The sequence below is a fragment of the Orycteropus afer genome, unplaced genomic scaffold (assembly GCF_000298275.1).
Source record: "Orycteropus afer afer isolate SDZICR_OR568_19922 unplaced genomic scaffold, OryAfe1.0 scaffold00056, whole genome shotgun sequence".
NCBI classification, from domain to species: Eukaryota; Metazoa; Chordata; class Mammalia; order Tubulidentata; family Orycteropodidae; genus Orycteropus; species Orycteropus afer.
In genome coordinates, this window is record NW_006921643.1 from 6241956 (window position 1) to 6259867 (window position 17912).

The 17912-nt window shown below is 38.3% G+C and overlaps 1 protein-coding gene across 1 annotated transcript in view; it reads left to right on the forward strand.

The window, feature by feature from the left end:
* LOC103195433 (ankyrin repeat and KH domain-containing protein 1) overlaps positions 1–17912 on the forward strand; it is a 173635-nt gene that overhangs the window by 33785 nt on the left and 121938 nt on the right. The window contains exon 2 of the mRNA XM_042780711.1: positions 12425–12578. Coding sequence (XP_042636645.1) covers positions 12425–12578 — 154 coding nt within the window. The remainder of the gene's footprint in view (positions 1–12424; positions 12579–17912) is intronic.

Genomic DNA, 17912 nt, shown 5'->3' on the forward strand with positions numbered 1-17912 from the left:
GTTTTTTATATACCATCTCATTGTCTTCTTGCCTGCATGGTTTCTCTTGAGAAATCCTAGCTTAGTCTTACTTACTGGTTGCCCCTTGTAGGTAACTTTTCTTTTTCCCTGTGCTGCTCTCACGATTCTTTCTTTGTCTTTGGTTTTGGTGAGTTTGATGATGATATGTCTGGGTGATTTTCTTTTGGGGTTTACCCTTTTTGGGGTTTGTTGGACTTCCTGAATGGATTTATTTTCATCTTTCATCATACCAGGAAAATTCTCTTCCAACAAATCTTTGACAGTTTTTTCTGGTTTTATTTGTGTCTTCTTGTTCTAGAATTCCGATTTCACGTAGGTTATTCCTTTTGATGGTATCTCACATGAACCTTAGCCTTTCTTCATTTTGTTTAGATCTTTTTTTGATTTATCCCTTTCCAAAGAAGTGTTCAGGTATTTGTCTTCAGTCTCCCTGATTCTGTCTTCCATTGATTGAATTCTGCTTCTTTGCTCATTCAATGTCTTAGCTATTTCTGAAAATTTAGTATTAATCTTCTGGATTTCTATCTGTAGATTTTGTATTATTTCTAATTTTTCATTTATTTTGTCATTTTCTTCTTGTATTGTCTTTTGAAATTGTTCTAGGGTTATCTCCGCGTTTTCCTTGATCTGTCTCTCAATTCATTGAAGATACCTAAATATAATTCTTTTGAATTCCTTATCAGGGAGTTCCAATGCTACATCTTCCTCAGGGATGTGTTTTGGGTCTGTATCCTGGTCCCTTGTTTCTCCTGCTTTATTTTGCTTCTTTGTGTGGATGGTGATGCTCTGTTGTCTCCGAGGCATTGTGATGTTTTTGTGATTATATTTAATTGGTGATTGTATGCTGGAGTGACTTGCCCATGATTTTCATTTCCTTTGTTTTGTTTGCATGTTATCTATGCAAGCAGGGTACTGTGCTGTGCTCCTCTATTTGCTAGTGGGCAGCACTTATACACTCACCACCTGTCTCCTTTCCTGTTGTCAGCCTCTTGTATGCCCTGCTACCCTTGGTAAACAGAGCCTATTCCTAGGTCCTTGGAATCCAAATGAGGATGCTATCACTTTAAAATCCAAAATGGTTGCCACTTATAAAGATTCAAAATGGCCACGCCCTTGGTCACTTTAAATATCCAAAATGGCCACCACTTGTAAACATTCAAAATGGCTGCCGTATGTAAACAAACAAAATGGCTGTGCCCTCCGGACAGTGGAAAGTCAATAGCTCAGGTTTTCTCCCACCTTGCTGTTTCCCTTCCTAGTCATAGGCCACCACTGCAGTCGTCCCTGCAGCCCTTGGTGACCAGGCTGATCTTTTTTAGGTCAATTCTCAGGTCCCAACACCACTTGGAACTATTCAGGCTGATGGTCCTGTGGGAGTAGCTGAGAGTCTGCAGCTTGGACCGTCTCTATACTCACTGTTTTCGTTCAGGTTTTTCCAATAGTTGGTGCCTAATCCACTTCTGTATATAATCCACTTCTGTATAGTTCTTTTCAAAGCTCAGGGCTCCAGGATTATCTTCTATATCTCTGTCAATTGGTTTTTCTTTTCTTTGTCGAAGAGGGTCTGTGTCACTTGTCTGCCTATTCCTCCATCTTACCGGAAGTCCCTGATGTTTGAATTCTTAACTCAAAATACAGATTTATTTAACACTTTAAAAATAAAAATTTCATTATCCACTTGCATATTAAAAGGGGCTCCATGTACAGTATTGTATATTTGAGTTTGGTAGTGGTATTAATTAGCTCTTGCATGGTGTAGCCACATGATTGTTATTGTGTGCTATCTAATTGATTCTGATTCTGTCTCAGATACTCGAAAATATATAAACAAAAATTATAATATATTCCTTATTTATTGATTTTTTTACTAACTTGTTTTCTCTAGCTAGCAAGTGTTCTTTCTGGAACTGTAGCCTTAGAACAGGTAACAATTGATTATTGATAAATCTGTATGTGAAATTTTACTATTTTCCTAATAGAACACCTAAACCTTTAGGTATCATTGAAAGTTTTAACTATAACACTCTTTCTTTACCAATTACCAGCTGCTTCCAAGTCAGTTTTGATTCAGAGTGACCCCTGTGTGTCACAGAACTTTGCTCCATAGGATTTTCAGTGGATGATTTTTTGGGAAATAGATTGCCTGGCCTTTCTTCTGAGGTCCTTCTGGGTATACTCAAACGACCACCCTTTTGGTTAGCAGCCAGATGCTTAACTGTTTGTGGCACCTAGGAACTCTGCTGTTTACTTACACTTGATAGAAATTGTTTCAATGTGGTCAGCTCATAGGTGGATTAATAGTTTTTCTATCTAGTTTTTGGTCTAGGTACACAACTTAATTCTTTCAGATGATAATAGCTAAGCCTGTGGTTAATCTCCATAGTAACTGTTGCCATTCCAATAGTAGTGGTTCATTTTTTAATTGTCAGAATGGGATAAAACAAAACAAAGTGCCTGTTCCCCTTCTCCTTTCTGTACCTTTAAACATGTTATTTGAAGCTAAAAACCACAGTCTTTTTTTTAAAAAAAAAAAGAGAAGTGAGGACTTCTTTTAAAGAGGGGAAGACTTCTGAGGAGAGATTACCCATAAGTGAAAAACAGGTAGTTTTTGATGGGCCCTATTCCCTCTTCTTTCTCCCTTCCCTTTTGCCTTTACTTAATCAGAGGTAGAAAAAAGGATTATTCAGTGTTTAGGACTTGAAAAAACATTTTTGCTATTGGCAAAGACACTACCACTGTGGGTTTATGTTTGCTGCTGAATGTAGCTACTGGATACAAGATGCCTTATGCAGTTTTATCATTTAGGCAATAAAAATTGGCTATGATCCATTAGCTATATGTGAGAACCTATGAAATCTTATATTAACTTGCATGATGAGGATTAATTTGATTAGATACCCAGGAGCTCTGGTAGCATAGTGGCTAAAGCACTTGACTGCTAACCAGAAGGCTGGCGGTTCAAACTCACCAGCCACTCCTCGGAAGGAAGGTTGGGCAATCCTACTTCTGTAGTGATACTGCCTCGGAAACCCAAGGAGGGGTCGCTATGAGTCGGGGGTCGACTCGACGGCACATAACAACAACAACAACCCAGTTATTTTGGGCTTATCTATATGGTCACCTGATTATTGTACTATATCACCAAGGCTTTTATGTTGAATGAACAGAATTAATATCTCCATGCCACCACTCGTCTGTCAGTTTGTTGTGTTGTGTGGCTTATGTGTTGCTCTGAGGCTAGAGGCTTTGCTACTGGTATTTCAAATACCTGCAGGGTCACCCATGGTGGACAGGTTGCAGCGGAGCTTCCAGACAGACGGACTGTGAAAGAGGATGGGGCCATCGCTTCTGAAAAACTTGGCCAGTGAAAACCTTATGAGTAGCAGCGAAACACTATCTGATACACTACTGGAAAACTTTATGAATATCTCTGAAACATTGTCTGATATATTGCTGGAAAATGAGCTCTTCAGGTTGAAAGTCATTCAAAATATGACTGGGGAAGAGCAGCCTCCTCAAAGTTGAGTATCCCTTAATGACATGGATGGAATAAAGGCTTTGGTACCAATGTTTGCTAATAGGGCACGACTCAGAATGAGAAGAAACAGCTGCAAACATCCATTAATAATCAGAACATGGATGTATGAAGTATGAATCTAGAAAAATTAGAGGTTGTCAGAAGTGAAGTAGAATGCATAAAGATTGATATTCTAGGCATTAGTGAGCTTAAATGGACTGGTTTTAGCCATTTTGATTCACAAAAACATACGGTCTACTATGCCGGGAATGACAGATTGAATGGCATTTCGTTCATTGTCACGAAGAATGTTTCAAGATCTATTCTAAAGTATAGAAATACCAGTTAATACTACTATTATCCAAATTTACACACCAACCATCAAAGCCAAAGATGAAGAAATTGAAGATTTTCATCAACTTCTGCAGTCTGAAATTGACCAAACATGCAATCAAGATGTATTGAATATTAATGGTGACTGGAATGGGAAAGTTGGAAACAAGAATCATTGGTAGTTGGAAAATACAGCCTTGATGATAGCAATGATACTAGAGATTGCATGATAGAATTTTGCAAGACCAATTACTTATTCATTGCAAATACTTTTTTCCAACAATGTAAATAGCAGCTATACATGAGGACCTCGCCAGATGGAATGCAAAGAAATCCGATTGACTACATCTATGGAAAAAGGAGATAGAGAAGCTCAATATCTTCAGCCAAAACAAGGCCAGGAGCTGACTGTGGAACAGACCATCAGTTGCTTATATGTAAGTTCAAGTTGAAGCTGAAAAAAATTAAAATGAATCCATGAGAGCCATAATATGACCTTGATTATATCCCACCTAAATTTAGAGACCATCTGAAGAATAGATTTGATGCATCAGACACCTGTGACCAAAAACAAGACAAGTTGTGAGATGACATCAAGAACATCATATATAAAGAAAGCAAAAGGTCATTAAAAAGACAGAAAAGAAAAAAAAAAAAAAAGACCAAAATGGATGTCAGAGGAGTCTCTGAAATTTGCCCTTGCATGGAGAGTAGCTAAAACAAATGGAAGCAATGATAGGACAAAAGAGCTGAACAGAAGATTTCAAAGAGCAGCTGAGGAAGAGAGTCAGTTATTAAAATAAAATGTGCAAAGACCTGGAGTTAGAAAACCAGAAGGGAAGAACATGCTCAGCATTTCTCAAGCTGAAAGAACTGAAGGAAAAATTCAAATCTTCAGTTGCAATATTGAAGGATTCTATGGGCAAAATATTGAATGATACAGGCAGCATCAAAAGAATATAGAAGGAATACAGAGTCACTGTACAAAAAAGAATTGGTCTGTGTTCAGCTATTTCAGGAGGTTGCATATGATCAAGAACCAATGGTAGTGAAATAAGGAGTCAAAGCTACACTGAAGGAATTGGCAAAAACCAAGGCTTTAGGAATTGATGGAATACCCATTGAGCTGTTTCAACAAACAGATAAGCACTGGAGGCATTTATTCATCTATTCCAAGTAATTTGGAAGACAGCTACCTGGTAAGCTGACTGGTTGTTGTTGTTGTTGTTGTTGTTATGTGCTGTCGAGTCAGACACAACTCATAGTGACCCCTCCTTGGGTTTCCGAGGCAGTATCACTGCGGAAGTAGATTGCCCCATCCTCCTTCCGAGGAGTGGCTGGTGGGTTTGAACCGGCAGCCTTCTGGTTAGCAGTCAAATGCCTTAGGCACTACACTACCAGAGTTCCCATTCCAAAGAAAGGTGATCCAAAAGAATGTGGAAATTATTGAACAATATCATTAATGTCACATGCAAGTAAAAATTTGCTGACGGTAATTTTAAAATGGTTGCAGTTTGTGGTAAACTGTGGTCAATGACATGAGACAAAGTAACGTGAACTGCTGTGTGGAAAGTGAATTTGCTCTGTAAATCTTCACCCACATCAAAAGAAAAAAAAAGAAAGAATAAAATAAAATGGTTGCAGTAGTATATTGACAGGGAACTTCCAGAAATGCAAGCTGGATTCTAAGGAGGATGTGGAACAAGGGATATCATTGCTGATGTCAGATGGATCTTGGCTGAAAGCAAAGAATACCAGAAAGATACTTGTGTTTTATTGACTATGCAGAAGCATTCAGATGTGTGGATCATAACAAATTAGGTTATCATTGAGAAGAATGGGAATTCTGAACACTTAATTGCCCTGAGAAGGAACTTGTACATAGACCAGGAGGCTGTCTGTCATTCAAACAAAACAAAGGTACACTGCATAGTTTAAAATCAAGAATGCTGTGCATCAGGGTTGTATCCTTCCACTATGCTTATTCAATCTGTATGCTGAGCAAATAATCCAAGAAGCTGGACTATATGAAGAAGAATGTGGCATCAAGATTGGAGGAAGACTCATTAACAACCTGTGATATGCAGATGGCACAACTTTGCTTGCTAAAAGTGAAGATGACTTGAAGCACTTACTGATGAAAATTAAAGACTACAGTCTGCAATATGAATTACACCTGAACATAAAGAAAATGAAAATCCTCACAACTGGACCAGTAAGCAGCATCACGATAAATGGAGAAAAGATTGAAGTTGTCAAAGATTTCATATTACTTGGTTCCATAGTCAACACAAATGGAAGCAGCAGTCAGTCAGATGTATTACACTGGGCAAGTCTGCAAAAGACCTCTTTAAAGTACTGAAGAACAAAGATTTTTTTTTTTTAAATTGTGATTTGGATGAAAATTTACAGAGCAAATTCACTTTCCATACAGCAGTTCACATACACTTTGTCTCATGACATTGACTGCAATTTACCACAATGCAACAGCTGCCCCTCCCACTTCCTCCCAATAGTTACCTCTTCCCTGTGTCCATCCCTCCATGCACTCCTGCTCCCTGAGCTGTCTCCCTGTGCATAAGCAGCCCTTCTTTCTCCCATGATTGTTCTCTCCAAGGAGTGTATTTACTTCAGGTAAATGTTCAACTCATATGCCTGTCTTTTGTTTGGCTGGAAGCCACAGGTTCAATTCCAGACCTGAAGGGCAGCTAGGGGCCATAGTCTCAGTGGTTCCACCAGGCTTTATAACACCAGCAAACCTGGTCCCCTCCCCCCTTTTGTTTCCCAAATGCTTTTGTGTTTTGTTCCACATTGTTCTCCCTCTGTATCCAGGATCTCTTACATAGACCCCCTTCCAAGTGGATGACAGTGGTAGCCGGGCACCATCTAGTTCTTCTGGTCTCATAGTTGTATAGGCTGCAGATTGGATGGTGTACCAATCACTAGGACTAATTGTTTCCATGAATTTTTGGTTTTCTTCAATCTTCTTTGCTCTGGACGAGGAGAGACCCATCATTGCATCTAGATGGCTGCTTGTAAGCTTTTAAGATCCCAGTCGCTACTCACCAAAGTAGGAGGTGGAACAATGTTTTGTGTTGTATGTTATGCCAATTGAGCTTGATGTCCCCTGCACAAAAATGTCTCTTTGAAGACTAAGGTGCACCTAACTCAAGGCATGGCATTTTCAATTGCCTCATATGCATGTGAAAACTGGACAACGAATAAGGAAGACTGAAGAAAAGTTGATGCTTTTGAGTTGTGGTGTTGGCAAAGAATACTGAAAATACCATGGCCTGCCCAAAGAACTAACATATCTGTCCTGACAAAACTGCAGCTGGAATGCTCTTTGGAAATAAGAATGGCCAGACTTGTCTCACCTGCTTTGGTCATGTTGTCAGAAGAGACCATCCCCTAGAGAAAGCTCTCATCCTTGGTAAAGTGGAGGGTCAGCAAAAAAGGGGCAGGCCCCTCAACAAGATGGATTGACACGGTGGCCGCAATGATGGGCTCAGGTATAGCAAGGATTGTGAGGCTGTGCAGGTCCGAACAGTATTTCATTCTGTTGTACATTGGGTCTTTGTGAGTTGGAGCCAACTTGACAGCACCTAAAAACAACAGCAACAACATGCTTAAATATAACTCTCATTCTTGGAATTTAAGATTTTTTCCACAAGTGTTTTGGGTATTTTAAATTTGATCTTGTGAGTCAGGTCGTAAATATAAAATGCCTAAAACTACACTTGAAAATTCAAGTGAACACTGATAAAAATTGCATTGTGCTAGATTCTTAATGAGTATGATTATTTCAGTTTGGAAGGGCATGTGAGATAAATATTGTGGTAAAGCACTGGACAAACAAGTTGTGACTATGCAGGATCATGTTCTGAAAATTACATTTATATAATGTTTTATTATTTACCTTCATTACTTCATTTTATCATTGCAATAGTACTATAAGGTAGGTGCAGCAGGTATTGTCTTTGTTCTTTGAGGAAGAAACTATCAAAAAGGATGAGTGGTATATCTGAAGTGACACACTGTGCTTGATGGAACCAGTACTTGAACCTAATTCTTCTGATCTTTAGTACAGTATTCTTTCCGTTATGTCTTGTTGCCCAATTAAAACTTGATTTCACTTTAACACACAGGAGAAATAAACTCAGTAAATTGCTCTGTGTGTTATATTTTACAAAGAGAATTTAAAATCATGCAAGTATGCTTAAGCTCTCTACCTTTTTTTTTTCTTAGGAGCTTGATTCTTCCCAAGCACCTAAGAATGTGCGCTCTTATAATTGTGGTACTGTTATTATTGAGACTCAGGAGAACATTGCTACTGGTTCTCTTTCTTCTTAGTACTGATGATCAGGTTGTTATTGAGTAGCCAGCCTGTCGCCTTTTACATGGTCTCACTCAAATCCCTCGCCAGTTCTTTCTAACATAAAGCTATAGTTATAGTTGTCTTGGTTCTCTAGTGCTGCTATAACAGAAATAGCACAAGTGGATGTCTTAACAAACAGGAATATATTCTCTTATATTTAGGAGGCTAGAAGTCCAGATTCGGAGTAGGAGTACCAGCTCCAGGGGCTGGGTGAAGGCCCCTCAGCCTTGGGCTTCAGCTTTGCCTCTTTTTCCAGGCCCTCTGGAGCTAGAGATGTCTCAAAAGTCAGGCTGCTGCTGGATGCTGAGGCTGATGAACCCAAGGTTGGCAGGTAAAATGGCACAATCTCAAGATTGGTAGACAACACAGCAGGCCACTGGTTCAAGTCCAGGAACAATCCCAAGATTGGCAGGTATTATCGAAGGCCATTGGTTCAAGTCCAAGAACTGGATGAAGACTTGACCAAATATAGGATCCAGGTGTGCCAAAAAGCCAGAGGCCCTTCTCAAAGCCTTGTCATATATATTGGAACAGGCCACACCCCAAAGTCAACTCCCCTTCAGCTGATTAGGTGCTCACAGCAGATTCCACCACGGAGATGATTATATTGATTATATTATTATAATATATATCATGATATATATCATCATGGGGAATAACTATATCCAGCTGGCCAAACCATTCAAAACCATGGCCCAGCCAAGTTGACACACAACCTTAACTACCATAGTTATACTCATGTACCCTGTGTTTTTTGGTTTATTGTATTGTTTTGATTTTTAATTGAGATATAAAATTCACACATCATATAAAACTCACTGTTTTAAAATTTACAATTCAGTGGTTTTTGGTATATTCACAAGGGTTTGTAGCCATCACTACTAATTCCAGAATATTTCATCACTCTAAAAAGAAGGCCTGTACCTCTTAGCAGTTAGTCTCATTCTCCACTCCTTCCCTGATAACTACTAAATCTACTTTCAGTCTCTATAGATTTGCCTAGTCTAGACATTTCATACAAGTGGAATAAAAATATGTGACCTTTTGTGTTTGGCTTCTTTCACCAAGCTTAATGTTTTCATAGTTCATCCATGTTATAGCATGTATCAGTACTTTATTTTTGTATAAGTTTTCAGTTTTCCCGGGTATATATACCTTGGAGTGGAGTTGCTTGGTCATACGGTAACTCTGTGTTTAACTTTTTGATGAGCCACTGAACTGTTTTCTACAATGGCTGCACAATTTTACATTCCCACCAGAAATGGGTAAAAGACCTTATGTTATTTTGAGAGTGGGCCATTCATCACTTTCCTAATGCATCTCTATTATGGGTTGAATTTTGTCCCCTAAAAATATGCGGTATAAATCCTAACCTCTATACCTGTGGTTGAGAGCTCTGGTAGCATGGTGCCTAAGGCACTTGACTGCTAACCAGAAGGCTGGCGGTTCAAACCCACCAGCCACTCTTGGGAAGGAAGGTTGGGCAATCTACTTCCATAGTGATATTGCCTCAGAAACCCAAGGGGAGGGGTCACTATGAGTCAGGTCTGACTGGGGCAAATAACAACAATATACCTGTGGTTATAATCCCATTTGGGAATGGGTTATCTTTATTACGTTAATGAGGCAGGATTAGTGTTTTGAGTTAATCTCTTACAAAATATAAAAAGCAGATTAGGACAAACAAGCAAGCAGAGATGGAAGGGAGAAGCCAAACTACATGAAGACTGCCCAGGAGCAGGTCAGAAAGGACAAAGACCTTCCTCCAGATCCAACAGAAAGGGAAAGCCTTCCCTTTCCCTAGAGCTAGCACCCAGAATTTGGACTTCTAGGCTACTAAACTGTGAGAAAATAAATTTCTGTTTGGTAAAGCTATCTACTTGTGGTATTTCTGTTATAACAGCACTAGATAACTAAGACAATCTCCATGCCCATTTAAAAATTTCATTCTCTTTCCATTTTGCCCACCTTTACCCCCAAGAGACCACCTCTTGAAATTCTGTGCTTCCTTCAAAGTCTAACTCTAGTGCTGCTTCATATACAAAATGTTCAGGGTTTCCCGATGCTGGAAGTAATTTCTTTCTCCTGAGTGCATATGTTTTTATTGTGTGCTCGAGAGTCTATTTTGACTCACAGTGACCTATAGGACAGAGTAGAACTGCCCCATAGGGTTTCCTAGACTATAATCTTTACAGGAGCAGATCACCAGGTTTTTCCTCCTGTGAGCCATTTGTGGATTCAAACTGCTGACCTTATGGTTAGTAGCTGAGGGCTTAACTCTTGCAACACCATAGTTGTATCATTTACAACTTTTTGGGCCTTTTTAAAATACTTGTTGAAGTCTTTATCTTATTTCTTCTACTACAGTTTTGTATTTTCATGATGCTTTGTCTGTAACAAGGAGCCTTGGTGGCACTGTGGTTAAAGCATTGGGCTGCTAACCAAAAGGTTGGTGGTTCAAATCCACCAGTGTCTCTATGGGAGAAAGATGAGGCAGTGTACTTCCTTGCAAACCCTACGGGACAGCTTTACTTTGTTCTGTTGGTTGCTATGAGTAATTTTTTGGGCTTGCAACAAGCTCTTTGTTGTGCAAACAACAAAGTTGAAAGTTACCTTTCAAGATCATTTGATATTTTGTAGTCTATATTTATCTATTGGTGTGGATCTAGAACGGCATTTTAGCTGTGTTCCAACATAGTACATGGCTCAATGTTATTATTTCTGAACTTAAAGATTTGTAATGTAAAATTATAGTACATCACTAGATAATAAAATAGATCCAAATCATCTTAACTTTGCTATCTTTATCAAGATGTCCTTATTTGGTATCCATCGTGAAAACTGATGACCAACTAGCCAATATGCCAAGTCATGCAGCCCATTTTGTTGATAAATTTGCAAGGTAGCATAGCATAGTGGTTAAGAGCATGGATTCTGTAGCCACAAAGCCTGGATTTGAAACCTGACTTTGCCATTTATTAGCTGTGTGACCTTGGAGAAATACTTAACCTTTCTGTTCCTCTTTTTTTAACCTGTCTACAAATACATTAATTTCCCATGCTATACATATTTAGCTCTATAAATAATGTACATGAGTATATATATGAGTGTTCTGTAAGTTCATATTTATATACATATATGTATACTTTTAACAAAATATGGATTATACTGTTTTGAATCTTGTGGTTTTCACTTATTTTTAGGAATACTTTCTCATGTCATTAAATATGCTTTTAAAACATTGTTTTTAATGACTGCATTATGTTACTATACAAAATGTATTTATCAAATCTCTATTTTAGTTTCTTTCCTTGTTTTTGGAATTTTAATTAATGTTACAGTGAAAATCCTTGCACATTAATTTTTGGTTTGGTTTTCAGATAATTTTTTAAAGGATAGAGTTCTTAAAATGGAATTACTGGGACAAAGGGTGTGAGCTTTTAAAAATATTTTGATACACATTTCCATATTGCTTGCTAGAAAGGTACTGCATAGTTTGTTAAGAAAATTAATTTAGAATTAACTTGATATATAATTGGAGAGTTACCTGTTTATTTTCTTAAGTTAATTTTGCTTATACACATTCATTTTAACAAGTTTTTGTTGAATGCCTATTATGTACCATGTATTCTTAAACCAAGGGTATACAGCAGTGAGCAAACAGGCATGGTTCCTGACTTTATGCACCTTTCCTATTTATAGGATTCCAGATATCTGACAGTGAGTTAAATGTATTTTCTTACATTTAAAGGCCAAAATTGAATAAGTTGTTCAGAGTAGAGAAAAAACTACCTTAATAACCTATCTATGTTATGCAGTCTTTTTACCAGCTGATTCTGTATACATTTTTCTAGGGAATACCTTCATGTGCTCATTTTATTTTTTAAAAAAAAAATACTGTTTTTCAGGTTCTGTTCTAGGCACAGAAGATACAATGTACCCTAGGAAAGTTTATTCTAGTATCTGGGATTATAGTCTAGTCATCTCTGAAGATAAACAAATAGTTGAGATGTTCTCTCAAAGGCCCTTCCCAGAGCACCATGTTTCTATAATAGTTAATAGATAAATCTGGTTATATTTAAATTCCAAATCAGAAGTCATATTACCTTAAAATTCAGTTATTCTAACCATACTGATAAAAATTTCATGGATACTATATTTTAATTCATCAACAGGTTGAATCATTTATTTTGGACCAAGAAGATCTGGATAACCCTGTGCTTAAAACAACATCAGAGATATTCTTGTCAAGTACTGCAGAAGGAGCAGACTTACGCACTGTGGATCCAGAGACACAGGCACGACTAGAAGCATTACTAGAAGCAGCAGGTACTTATGTTTTGCTTTATCTTCTCATCTCTTTGGAAGCCTAGATCTGTATACAAAATTACATTGTTGTTGTTGTTATGTGCTGTCGAGTCGGACCTGAGTCATAGCGACCCCTCCTTGGGTTGCCGAGGTGGTATCACTACAGAAGTAGATTGCCCAACCTTCCTTCCGAGGAGTGGCTGGTGGGTTTGAACCGCCAGCCTTCTGGTTAGCAGTCAATGCCTTAGGCACTATGCTACCAGAGCTCCCACAAAATTATATGAGTACTCAAATATTATACAAAATTTAAAAGCTCTGTAAAATTTATTTTTTATTTCCTAAGGAAAATATCTGCATTTCATATTTAAAAGATTCTTGTTTGAAGGATTTCTTGGCTCAACACTGTTTTGTTTTTTTGTTGTCAGATAATCATCTAATTATTGAGGAAAACTTACCCATTACTAGGTATATTATAAAATAAGAATAATATGGAAGATAAATTTAGTTCAATTTTTGAATCTTTTATCTTAAGTGATTTAGCGAACTCTGCATATATGATTACTTACTTATGCACTTTAATCTATGTGTAACTTAATTGTAAATTGCTGTTTTTTCCTTTCAAAAAAAAGTTTCCATCAAGTTGATTTGCTTGCTGCATGTGCAAGTTTTAAATCATTGAAAAGACTTTGAGCCTTTTCTTGCACTAAAGTAAGGCTAAATAAGAACCATATATACCTGTTCCGACTTACCTACAAATTCAACTTAAAGACACGCTTAAGAATGTATATCTCATTTGTAACCCAGGGACTGCTTGTATTTGCTTAGAGCAGAGGGAAATGTCGAGAGAACAGGTGTTTTTCATTCCCCAGGCTACTCTAGACTGATTTTCTTTCCTCTCCAAATCTAAGCTTTGTTTACTTATGGTATTATATCTTTCTTCTATGGTTTAGAAGGAGCTGTAGTGGTGTATTTGTTGAAGCATTCAGCTGCTAACTAAAAGGTCTGTGGTTTGAACCCACCAGCTGCTCTGTGGGAGAAAGATGAGGCAGTCTGCTATCCTAAAGATTTACAGCCTTGGAAAGCCTATGGGGCTGTATTACCCTGTCCTATAGGGTAGCTATGAGTTGGAGTTGACTCAATGACAGTGGGTTTAGACTGGGACTTGACTCACCTTTTGAGTACTCCTCCATGACTTCAGATAAAGGATTTTAAACTCATTTCTCTTTCTTTTGAGAGCCTCAAAATTCTCACTTAATCCTGGCTCTTCTATTGACTTAAGAACTTTTCTTTCCTGATTCATAGTAATCTAGTCTATTCAAGACTCTTAACCAGTAAGATGCCTCAGAATTGCATGTTTTCATACCTATATTGTTAGAATGATAATAAACCTTGAAAATAATTTTTTGTCTTCCAGAAAGTTTGGAAACTATTGAATTTTAATATTTTGTCTATTTTGACAATTTCAACCCTAGACATTGTTGGATATGATATGTATCCAAAGAAACTGTAAGATGTCTTTAAAAATGAGATACTCCTTTCTAAGACCTGTGCAAGGCAAATGATTACTTATATTTTGTACTTTAATATTTTCTTTTGTTTTTTGGACAAATAGGGATTTTTAGACTTATATTTGTTTTTAATTACAAAACTATGCTAGCTCTTCTTTAAGGAAGATAAAATTCTTGCCATTAACTAAACCAAAATGAAGTTGAAAATATTTTTCTCTTTAAGAGTGTTAGAGAAAGTTAAAACTATAGAACATGTGCAATAAGAACTTTAAAAACTTCTTTTCAAAATGATAAATGCAATACATACTATAATGTAGCTAAAGCTTTCCCATTGTTAAGGTTTTACATATAGTTTTCTTTGTGGTTGTATAAATACATGTATATATTTGAACATAAATAGTTAAAAAAAGAGAATAAAGTAGGTTCATACTATATGTTGTTGTTGTTATGTGCTATCAAGTCGGACCTGACTCATAGCAACCCCTCCTTGGGTTTCTGAGGCAGTATCACTACAGAAGTAGATTGTCCCATCTTCCTTCCGAGTCATACTATATAAAACATTGTAATTTTCATATTTTGCAGACAGCTTTTTTTTTTTTTTTAATTTTTACGGTGATTTGAGTGAAAGTTTACAGAGCAAATTCATTTTCCTTTTTTTTTTAATTATTGTGATTTGGGTGAAAATTTACAGAGCAAATTCACTTTCCATATAGCAGTTCACATACACTTTGTCTCATGCATTGACTACAATTTACCCCAATGCAACAGTTCCCCTCCCATTTCCTCCCGATAGTTACCTCTTCCCTCCATGTCCATCCCTTCATGCTCCCCTGCCCCCTGAACTGTCTCCCTGTGCATAGACAGCCCTTCTTTCTCCCATGATTGTTCTCTCCAAGGAGTGTATTTACCTTAGGTAAATGTTCAACTCCTATGCCTGTCTTTTGCTTGGCTGGAAACCACAAGTGTGGGTTCAATTCCAGACCTGAAGGGCAGTTAGGGGCCATATGCTTGCAAGCTTTTAAGATCCCAGTCACTACTTGGCTAAAGTAGGATGTGGAACAATGTTTTGTGTAGTATGTTACGCCAGTTGAGCTTAAAGTTCCCTGCAACTACGGTCCGAAGCCCACCAGTTCAACTACTCGGTCACTCTTGAGTAGCAGGCTGTGACTAAGAAGTGACTACAGCCTTGTCCCTTGTCAAGAGCAAATTCTTTTTCCATATAGCAGTTCATACACATTTTGTTTCATGACATTGACTGCAATTCCCCACAATGTAACAGCTCTCTTTCCACTTCTTTGCCATAGTCACCTCCTCCCTGTGTCCTTCCCTTCTATGAGCTCCCACCCCTAAGCTGACTCCCCAGACAAACACTGCACTTCTGTTCTCCCACAATTGATCACACCAAGGAGTATATTTACCTGATGTAAATGTTCACCCCATATGCCCATCTGTTGTTTGGCTAGAAGCCATAGGAGTGAGTTCAGTTCCAGACCTTAAGGGTAACTAGGGACCTTAGTCTCAAGGGTCTCACCAGGGTCTTTCCAACCAGCAAACCTTTTTTTTTTTTTTTAAATGATTTAGAGTTTTGTTCCACATTGTTCTCCCACTCTAGCCAGGAACTCCTGTACCGATCACCCTCTGAGTGGTTGACAGTGTTAGCCAGGCACCATCTAGTTCTTCTGGTATCATGGTCGTATAGGCTGAGATCACATGGTCTGCCAGTCCCTTGGACTAATTGTTTCCATGCATCTTTAGTTTTCTTCATTCTTCTTTGCACTGGATGAGGAGAGACCCATCATTGTGTCTAGATGGCCAGTTGCACACTTTTAAGATCCCAGTCACTACTCACCAAAGGAGAATGTAGAACAATGTTTTTGTGTAGTATGTTATGCCAGTTGAGCTTGATGTCCCCTATGACCATGATCCTGGGCCCACAGGTCCAACTACTCGTTCCCTCCAGGTAGCTTGCTGTGGCCAAGAAGCTACCACAGCCTTGACCCTTGTCACTCTACCCAGACATTCTTACAGCACATACAGATACACATGTAAAAACACTGTCTGCTAATCCTATACATGGTAATGGGAACACTTCCCCCTGCATAGACATACGTGATCTTTCAGCTTGTCCACCCATCTATCCACCCCTAGACCAATGCTTACCATGACCGACATCACAGTACTGTACGTGCAGAAGGGTTCATCTTTGTTGTCTGTGCTTCCTGTGTATCTCTCTCTGTCTTCTTCTTCTTCAGTGCCACCATGTCGATCACTCACTTTTGGTACATTGTCCTTCCCTTCACCCAAATCATTTCTTGTCTCTACCTATCTAGCAGTGTTCCCTGTCCTCCCTTCCCATCCCTGGTGACCAAAAAAGAAAGCTCCCTTACATATATAAACCTTTCCTTGACTTTTTGCAATAGTGAACTAATACCATATTTGCCTTTCTGTGAATGATTCATTTCACTCAGCATAATGTCCTCCAAGTTCACCCATGTTATGCCACGTTTTCCAGATTCTACACTACTCTTTAGTGTTGTATAATATTCTGTTGTGTATACGTACCATGGTTTGGTTATCCATTCTTCTGTTGATGGGCACTTAGGTTGTTTCCATCTCTTTGCTATTGTGAATAGTGCTGTGATGAACGTGGGTATGCATATATCTGTTCTTGTTTTGGCTCTTACTTCTTTAGGATACATACCTAATAATGAGATTGCTGGACAAAATAGTACTAATTTCTAATTCCAACCTTTTAAGGAATTACCATACAGATTTTCACAGTGGTTGTATACTTTTACAGTCCCATTAGCAGTGTATAAGAGTCCCAATCTTTCCACATCCTTGTCAGCATTTGTTATTCTCTGTCTTGTTGAACTTTGCTATTATTAATGGTGGAGTGAGATGGTATCTTGTTGTTTTGATTTGCATCTGTCTAACAGCTGAGGATCATGAACATCTCTTCATGTGTTTTTGGCTGCCTGAATATTTTCTTTGGTAAAATGTCTATTCATGTCTTATGCCCATTTTTAAATTGGATCGTTTGTCTTTTTGTTGTTGAGGTATTGGAGTTTTCTATAAATTTTAGAGATAAGACCCTTGTCAGGTATGTCACTGCTGAATATTTTTTCCCAATCTGTAGGTTCTCTTTTTACTCATTTGGAGAAGTCTTCTGAAGCACATAAAAATTTGATTTTTAGAAGGTCCCAATCATCTAGTTTATCTTCTGCTGTTTGTGCACTTTGGGTTATGCTTGAGAGTCTATTTAGGCCATGAATTAGGGCCCCTGGGTAATGTGCCCATGACTATGTATACAGTTAGCAGACAATGTTTCTACATGCATATTTGTATGTGCTGTAAGAATGTCCAAGTGTATAGTAGAGCTGAGAAGGGGCGAAGGTTTTGGTGGCTTCTTGGCCACAGCCTGCTACTGGAGGGACTGAGCAGTTGGACCTGTGGGCTGAGGACCGTGGTCACAGGGGACATCAAGCTCATTTGGCACTACATACAACACAAAAACATTGTTCTACATCCTACTTTGGTGAGTTGCAACTGGGATGTTAAAAACTTGCAAGTGGTCATCTAGATGCAACAATGGGTCTCTCCTCGTCCAGAGCAAAGAAGAACAAAGAAAACCAAAAATGCATGGGAATAGTTAGTCCAAGGGACTGGTAGACCATGCGATCCTCAGCCTATATGATCATGAGACCAGAATTGGATGGTGGCCTGCTACCACTGTCAGCCATTTGGAGAGGGATTGGTGCAGGATATCGTGGATAGAGTAGGAGAACAAAGTGGAACAAAACTCAAAATCGTCAGGAAAAAAAAAAAAAAAACCAGGTATTTTGGT